This window comes from Dipodomys merriami, unplaced genomic scaffold, assembly GCF_024711535.1.
Source record: "Dipodomys merriami isolate MVZ:Mamm:240054 unplaced genomic scaffold, mDipMer1.0.p SCAF_116, whole genome shotgun sequence".
Classification (NCBI taxonomy): domain Eukaryota; kingdom Metazoa; phylum Chordata; class Mammalia; order Rodentia; family Heteromyidae; genus Dipodomys; species Dipodomys merriami.
This window is the reverse complement of record NW_027202449.1, coordinates 357,347-365,226: the sequence shown is the minus strand read 5'-3', so window position 1 is coordinate 365,226 and position 7,880 is coordinate 357,347. Positions and strand designations below refer to the sequence as shown.

At 67.6% G+C, this 7,880-nt stretch overlaps 1 protein-coding gene across 1 annotated transcript; it reads right to left on the bottom strand.

Annotated features, from left to right (window-relative positions):
* Positions 1–619: 619 nt before the first annotated feature.
* Positions 620–7,633, bottom strand: LOC138822830 (cytochrome b-245 light chain). The gene is made up of 6 exons (XM_070015763.1): positions 7,502–7,633; positions 2,356–2,425; positions 2,078–2,152; positions 1,872–1,955; positions 1,363–1,444; positions 620–937 (listed from the first exon to the last, which is right to left on the bottom strand). The coding sequence occupies exons 1-6, from the start codon at positions 7,557–7,559 to the stop codon at positions 713–715; spliced, it is 594 nt and encodes a 197-aa protein (XP_069871864.1). The 5' UTR covers positions 7,560–7,633; the 3' UTR covers positions 620–712.
* Positions 7,634–7,880: the final 247 nt, after the last annotated feature.

Here is a 7,880-nt window from a genome sequence, read left to right as displayed (position 1 = left end):
GGCCCGGGGCTGGACAAGGGACTGGAGCAGCAGCCTGTGTGGAAAGGACACCCGGGAAGCCCGAGGCCCTGGCCCGCCTGGGTACCGGACACGGTCTGTGTCCAGGACCAGGGTCAGCGGGCTGTGGCCTGCAGGCTCAACCCAGAACACAGGAGCCGCTGGCTCCCTCAGCATGCAGCACTCGGCCCAGGGGGAGAGGTGAAGACCTCTCCAGAGTCTGGGCCACCGTTGCCACGAGGATCCCACGGGAGGGAGGTGGCACGTGGCCACCAGGCCAGCCCGCCATCATCGACAAGGGGCCTGGGGTCAGCGTATGCAGCGCATGTGTGTGAGACGGCACCGGCGAGGGCGCAGAGCCCCGGGGGCTCGGCCTGGGGTCCCCCGGGAGCATGGGCAGGCAGCGGCGGCAGCGGCCAGCAAACCCCTACTTCTGAGAAGAGGCAGGAGAGAAAGGCTGAGCCCTCCGAGCGTCCAGCCACCTTCAGCCCAGGGGCTTCTGGGACCCGAGCTCTGCGTTTCCCTGGTAGAAATCCCCGGTACATTTGGTAGAATATGAAACACACCACCACGTCCCAGTGATGCTGGGGTGCCCCCCTGCCCCCCCAGGAAGAGCCAGAGCCCAGGAATCCTCCTGCATTTATTGAGGTGTGCGCTGCTGCCCCTGGCGGCCAGCCGTAGGCACTGCGGGCGGCTTCCGGGTGGGATGCCCAGGTCACACCACCTCGTCTGTCACAGGAATGGGGTTGACTTGGGGGCCTCCTCCTCCTCCTGCTGCCGCTGCGGCCGCGGCCTCTCCCCCCTCCGTGGGCTTCTTGCGGGCTTCCGCCGGGGGCCTGGGCGGAGGGTTGCTGGGCGGCTGCTTGATGGTGCCGCCCACCTGCGGCCGCTCCTTGGGCTTGGGCTCAATGGGAGTCCACTGCTCACCTCGGACGGCTGCCTAGGGGCGCAGAAGGGCTGCAAAGCACCCTGCACGCCTGCACCCCCGCCTCCCTGGGGGACCCACACCAGCAGAGGCCCCAAATCGCTGAGACAGACGGGGGACTCGGAGGCTGAGGACGGCCTGAAGCCACACAGCATGGTCTCCACGGCGCGGACCTCGAGCCCCAGCGGCTCAGCAACAGGAGCCCAGGGCGCGGCGCGGGACGCGCGGAAGAACCCCCTGGAGGCCATGCGGGTGGAGCCCTGTGTCCTCCCAGGGACTGAGGGCCTAACACTAGGACAGGGCCCGGGGCCTCTTCCCCAGGGCCGGAGGGCGCGACCTCGCAGCTTCCTCCCGCGTCCAGCACAGGGCGGGTGGGCTGCAGCCCCTGTGGCCGCACACCACGGTCACCCCAGGGCTCCGGCCCAGCCTCCGCCACTCACCAGCAGGTAGATGACACTTGCGATGGCCAAACAGGCTGTCCCCAGGATGGTGGCCAGCAGGAAGCCCGCGGGCACGGACAGCCTGGGGGAGGACAGGAGGGAGCAAGTGCAGCAGAGCCACCAGAAGCGGCGGCCCCAGCCCTGCACCCTGGGCAGCCGCTGGAAGTGTTCGGGAGCCGTGGGGCCCCAGGCCTTGGGACAGGCCAGACCGTGCGGCTTGACTCCGGGGCCCCGGACACCATGCTGGGGGAGTCTCAGAGCCGTGGCCGCGTGGGGCACCGGCGTGGCCAGACAGAGCCTGCCGGACGCTGGAGAGGGCAGTGGGAGCCACGCAGGCGGCCGCCCCGACGCTGTTCCAGCTCAGGTCTGCGCTTTGGGATTGGGTCTGGGCCCCTCCGCGGCCTGGGATCTGGGCTTTGTTAGGAAAGCGTCCCGGAGGGGGTCTGCCGGAACCCCCGCTCCGCTCCACGGGGGCGGCCACCCCCCCCCCCCGCCTCCCCGAGACTCACAGGAAGTGCAAGGCAGCCCGGACGTAGTAGTTCCTGGTGAGCGGCCCCAACAGCTTCACCACGGCGGTCACGTACTTCTGTCCACTAGACAGAGGGAGGCGGGCGGTGAGCCAGCTCGGCCCTTCTCCTCCCGGTGCCCAGGCCCCGCTCGGGGTGCCCCGGCCGCTCCTGCAAGGCCGGCCTGGCCTCTGCCCCTCGGGACTCACCAGCGCTCCATGGTGGAGCCCCTTTTCCTCTTCCCCCGGGGGTACTCCAGCAGGCAGATGAACACCCCGGCCGCGCTGCAGGGCTCGGTTAAGGTGCAACCCCACTGGGCCTGGCCGCCGGCAAGGCCCTCGTGCTGATGGAAACGGGTGCCGACGTCCAGCGTGCACGGGCGGCACGCGGCTCCGCAGGCCCGGCCCGGCCTCAGCCCCGCGTGCGGGCACCGCCCTCCCGCCCCCCAGCCCCAGCCTCGGGCCCCGGGTCTCCAGTAAAAGGATACATGGAATAGGCGCCAAAATACCACTGGGCAAAGCGCCCGGCAGTGGCCACGATGCCCCCGGCGATGAGGACTGTGAACGGACAGGAGGCGGTCAGCGGCGCCTGCCGCGGCTACCCGACCCGGGAAGACCCCCGGGTCGCGTCACCTCCCCGCCTCCGCCTGCTGCGGCTCCAGGCCATGAGGGCCGGGGCGGGGAGCCCAGGAGGGAGGCGGAAGGAGGACAAAGCAAGGAGGGAGGCGGGCAGAGACCCGAGGCTGGCGGGGTGGGGCCGCTGGGGGGGGGCCTGGCTGGCCGCCCATCATCGCCTGCACCCCTGGCCGCAGCGCCGCCCCGCGGTCCTGCCCCTACTCCACCCCTCGGCGTGGGCACGGGGCCCGGCAGCCCTGGCCGCAGCGCCGCCCCGCGGTCCTGCCCCTACTCCACCCCTCGGCGTGGGCACGGGGCCCCGCAGCGAGTGCCCAGCTAGGACGTCCCAGCTTTCCTTGTCCGCATTCTCCGGTGGCCTTCCTGCCTCCTGATGGCGGGGCTGACTTTCCCGAGCCCTTCCTCGGGCGGGGATGGAAGCTAGGCCGTGGCTACATTCTAACGAGCTCCTCCCATCCTGCGATGAGTCTCCTGGGGGCCACGAGCCTGATTCATGAGCGGCCAGACTCCCCAGAGACCAAGTCACTTCCAGACACCTGCTGCACTTGGGCCATTGCTCAGATACAATGGGCACAGAGGGCGTGGTGGGCAGAGGGCACGATGGGCACAGAGCACAGAGGGCGTGGTGGGCACAGAGGGCGTGGTGGGCAGAGGGCGTGGTGGACAAAGGGTGCGGTGGGCACAGAGCACAGAGGGCGTGGTGGGCACAGAGGGCGTGGTGGGCAGAGGGCACGATGGGCACAGTACAGAGGGCATGGTAGACACAGGGTGCGGTGGGCAGAGGGCATGGTGGGCAGAGGGCGCGGTGGGCACAGAGCACAGAGGGCGTGGTGGGCACAGAGGGCGTGGTGGGCAGAGGGTGCAGCGGGCAGAGGGCGTGGTGGGCAGAGGGCACGATGGGCACAGAGCACAGAGGGGGGCGTGGTGGGCACAGAGAGCGTGGTGGGCAGAGGGCGTGGTGGGCAGAGGGCATGGTGGACAGAGGGCGTGGCGGGCAGAGAGGGCATGGTGGGCACAGAGGGTGTGGTGGACACAGGGTGCGGTGGGCAGAGGGCACGATGGGCACAGAGTACAGAGGGCGTGGTGGGCAGAGGGCACGATGGGCACAGAGCACAGAGGGCGTGGTGGGCACAGAGGGCGTGGTGGACACAGGGTGCGGTGGGCAGAGGGCATGGTGTGCAGCAGAGGGCATGGTGGGCACAGAGGGCGTGGTGGGCACAGAGGTACGCGGTAGGGAGCTGACTTCCGTCAGTGAGCTCCTATGAGTTTTCCCAGCTGACCCAGGAATCCACAGCATCACCCTTGCTAGGCAAGGTCTTTGCCACTGAGTTACATCCCAGCCCAGGAACAGCCTTTGAGCTTGTTCTGTTTTGGAGACAGGGTCTCACTATGTCGCTCAGGCTGGCCTCGAACTTAGGATCCCCTGCTTCAGCCTCCCTAGTCTGGAGTTACAGGTTGAACCTTCACACTGGACTCAGGTATAGCCTTTCTTTTATTTATTTTTTTTTTCCCAGTCATGGGGCCTGAACTCTGGGCCTGGGCGCTGTCCCTCAGCTCTTCAGCTCAAGGCTAGTGCTCTACCACTGGAGCCAAGCACCACTTCCAGCTTTTTCTGCTTATGTGGTGCTGAGGAATGGAACCCAGGGCCTCATGCATGCAAGGCAAGCGCTCTACCACTGAGCCACCTTCCCAGCCCCTATCCTTTCTTTTAATCATGAATCAAATCAAGATTCCTGAAATTGGTAATTGGTTGTTTCTTCCATCTTCCTACATCTGGAACAAGATCTCTTCCTAGTTCTTCTTTCGCAAATGGCACTTTTATCTTTATTTTTACATTTTGGTGGATCTGGGGTTTTGAACTCAGAGCCTTGCCTTGCTCCTAGACCTTTCTGCTCTGGCTTGTTGAGCCAGGGCTGCCGGCACCCGATACTTCTCTCTCTCTTCCACAGCAGCGGGATGACAGGCACACACCACCAAACACGCCTGCCATCCGCCCAGAGAGTCTCACAGACTTTTTACCGAGTCTGGCTTGTAGCCGGCCCTTCTGACCTTCACGTCCCCAGGAGCTGCGGTTACAGCTGTAAGGCTTTCTTCCCCTCTTTAATGAATTCGTTGTCAAGTGTCCTGAGAAGGACTTTCCTTGCCTGAGCTCTTCACTTCCCGCCCCGCCCCGCACAGCCTCCCCGCGTATCCGACTCTCCTCTGGATCTTCCTGTGACCGGCACACGCTGCTTCTTCCTGTACAGTGTCCACACAACTTGTGTGTGGAAATCCCCACATCCGAGCTGCTGGCCACAGGCCTCAGCCCCACTTCCCTCATCTCCCCGGCCCTGGGAAGGACTTCCCTGGTGTTACTAGTAGCTATTCTCAATGAACTCAGGTCCCGAGTCCCATTCCTGCTGTGGAGTTTTGTTCCTCTTTTCCCTTGACCAGTTCAGACGTGCTCACGAGGCCTGGCCGGTGCGCTCTCACCCCTCACAGGGTTTTACTTCCCCAAACGCTGTGTGTGGGGCACACCCACAGGGCATGTTTCCTTCCTGTGTTGATCTGTGCCCCCAAACGCAAGCTTCACTCGTTTGTGCTGGGTCCTGAACTTGCCTCACCCTGGTCTGATTTGCCTTGATTTCTTCACCTGCAGGTCAAGCCAGTACCACGCCAAACCGGGGCTTGGCGTTTGTGATCCTTCCCACCCTGTCCCGGCAGTGGGCCGACCTCCCTGGCGGCTCCCGGCAGCTGGAGGGGAGGGGCTCCAGGGCGCTCCTGCTCAGGCCACCTCCCAGCCCGGCTGCTAACTCCTCTGCAGAACTAAGACTCGGAGCCCGGTCCCGGGGATGCAGAGACCTCGGCTCCGGAGCCTGACTTGCCATGCCCGGCTGCCTTTTTGTCCCTGGCTCTGAGCTCACTACACATTAACTTCTTCAGCCCGCACTCACGTAGACTCATGTGGATGAGGGGGGACGGGGGGGGAGCCTCCTGGCGTGCTCACTCAGCACCCCGAGTGGTCCCACGCTCAGCCTCGGTTTTGCTTCCAAGGGCAAAGACACCCCTGACCCCAGCTTGGGACGGGGTGCCTGAGGAATCTTCTAGCACATCACAGGGCAGGGTCTCTGCAGGGGCACAGAGGGGACAAGACTGAGGGCACAGCCCCAGGAGACAAGCCAGCTCCAGACAGCAGTGGGCCTGAGCAGAGGAACGTGACCAAGGGGGCCGGCGGGATGCTCTAGAAGGATATTTCCAAGCAGGCGTCATCTGAGTTAAGAGATAAAGGAGTCAGACTTGGAACTCTGCAGAAGACACAGCTTCAGCAAAGGTCCTGGGGCACACTGGGAAGACAGGAGGGCAGAAAGGGACTCAAATAGTCAGAAATAGAAATAGGTTTGTGATCCGGGCACAGGGGCACATGCCTGAGCCCGCAGCGCGAGGGAGAGGCGGAGGCAGGAGGGTGGTGTGCTGGAGGCTAGTCTGGGCTAAAAGAAAGAAGAGAGAAAAGAAAAAAAAGAAAAGGAGAGGGAAGGGAGGGGAGTGGGAACTACTATGTCTAAAGCCGGGAGAGGGCACGCTGGATGGGGCGCAAGGCACTTCCCAGGGCGAACGAGGTTGGGGAGCACGGATTTTGTGCGGCAGGCCTCCCAGGAGCAGCCTCCGATGCCGAAGGCCTCCACGCTGGACTTGAGGTGCGTGCCAGCCGGGCACCGCACCAGAGACGCGCTGGGCGCAGCGCTGCCCCTACCTCCTGGAGGGCACTTGGGGGGGAGGCACGGAGGGGGCATGGAGAGGAGAGCCTGGCCTAAACCGGTGCAGTGTGGCAGCCGCTCGGCAGCACAGGAGAGGAGGCTGCGGCAGGGCACAGATCACACCGCAGGGCGCAGCCCCAAAGGAGGCTTGAAGCGCAAGTCTGGGAGTTCTCCCACAGCCCCTGCCACCAGCCTGGTGAGTATGGCGCACCTGCACCCCACAACTAGTTCAGGTCCCTCCGGGGGGCACCCCCACCTGGGGGCCCACAGCACGGCAGACCTGGCCAGGCCCGGCCTCAGGCTCAGGTCCCCGCGTCTCTCTGCAGCACAGGACCTGCTGCAGCCAGGCCAGGGTGGAGTGGAACCGCCCCGCTCTCACCCCAAAGCCAGTGTGGCGGCCCAGACTGGTGAAATACCAGACCCCGGGCTGCGCGCGGGCCGCTCCCAGCCGGGGCCCACTTCCCGGTCTGGGGCCCATGCGCACTGGCTCCAAGCCTGAGGGGTCCCTGGTAGCCCCAAGCCCAGGGCCCCCCAGTCCCGGGCCGCGGAGGACCCTGGGAGGAGGCCCAGGGCCAGCCCCCCAGTCCCGGGCCGCGGAGGACCCTGGGAGGAGGCTCAGGGCCCCCCAGTCCCGGGCCGCGGAGGACCCTGGGAGGAGGCTCAGGGCCCCCCAGTCCCGGGCCGCGGAGGACCCTGGGAGGAGGCCCAGGCCAGCCCCCCAGTCCCGGGCCGCGGAGGACCCTGGGAGGAGGCCCAGGGCCCCCCAGTCCCGGGCCGCGGAGGACCCTGGGAGGAGGCTCAGGGCCCCCCAGTCCCGGGCCGCGGAGGACCCTGGGAGGAGGCCCAGGGCCAGCCCCCCAGTCCCGGGCCGCGGAGGACCCTGGGAGGAAGCCCGGGGCCCCCCAGTCCCGGGCCGCGGAGGACCCTGGGAGGAGGCCCAGGCCAGGCCCCCAGTCCCGGGCCGCGGAGGACTCTGGAAGGAGGCTCAGGGCCCCCCAGTCCCGGGCCGCGGAGGACCCTGGGAGGAGGCCCCCTGGGGGCGGGGCAGAGAGTCCCCGGAAACGACCGGGGAAAAGGCCTCTGCTGGCTGCAACTTCCTCCGCGGCCGAGGTCGGAGAAGGGGAAGTGCAGGGAGCCGAGGGGGCCCGGGACGGGCGGGGAGCGCACAGGCCCGGAGCCGCGCTGCCGCTCCGCCCGCTCCGCCCGCTCCGCCCGGCGCCGGCCCTGGCCCTCCCCCGCCCAGCCCGCCCGGCGGCCCTGCACTCACTCAGGCCGGACGCCAGCGCCTGCTCGTTGGCCCACATGGCCCACTCGATCTGCCCCATGCTGCGGGCCCGGACACCGCGACCGCCCGCCCTGGACTGGGGAAGCCCGCAGACTGCGGAGCGCCCGGCGGCCCCTCCGCCCCGCCCACCCGCCCCGCCCCGCCCACCCGCCCCGCCCCGCCCACCGCGGCCCCGCCCACCGCGGCCCCGCCCACCCTGGACTGGGGAGCGCCCGGCGGCCCCTCCGCCCCGCCCACCCGCGCCGCCCCGCCCGCCGTCGCCCCGCCCACCACCGCGGCCCCGCCCACCACCGCGGCCCCGCCCGCCCTGGACTGGGGAAGCCCGCAGACTGCGGAGCGCCCGGCGGCCCCTCCGCCCCGC

Bases quoted from the DNA above. Each gene is read 5' to 3' on its own strand.
- LOC138822830 (XM_070015763.1), bottom strand. From the start codon at position 7,559: ATGGGGCAGATCGAGTGGGCCATGTGGGCCAACGAGCAGGCGCTGGCG. The intron at 2,153-2,355 runs GTATCCTTTTAC...CGAGCCCTGCAG, and splicing joins TATTTTGGCGCCTATTCCAT to CGCGGCCGGGGTGTTCATCT. The intron at 1,956-2,077 runs GTGAGTCCCGAG...CCCTCTGTCTAG, and splicing joins GGCTCCACCATGGAGCGCTG to TGGACAGAAGTACGTGACCG.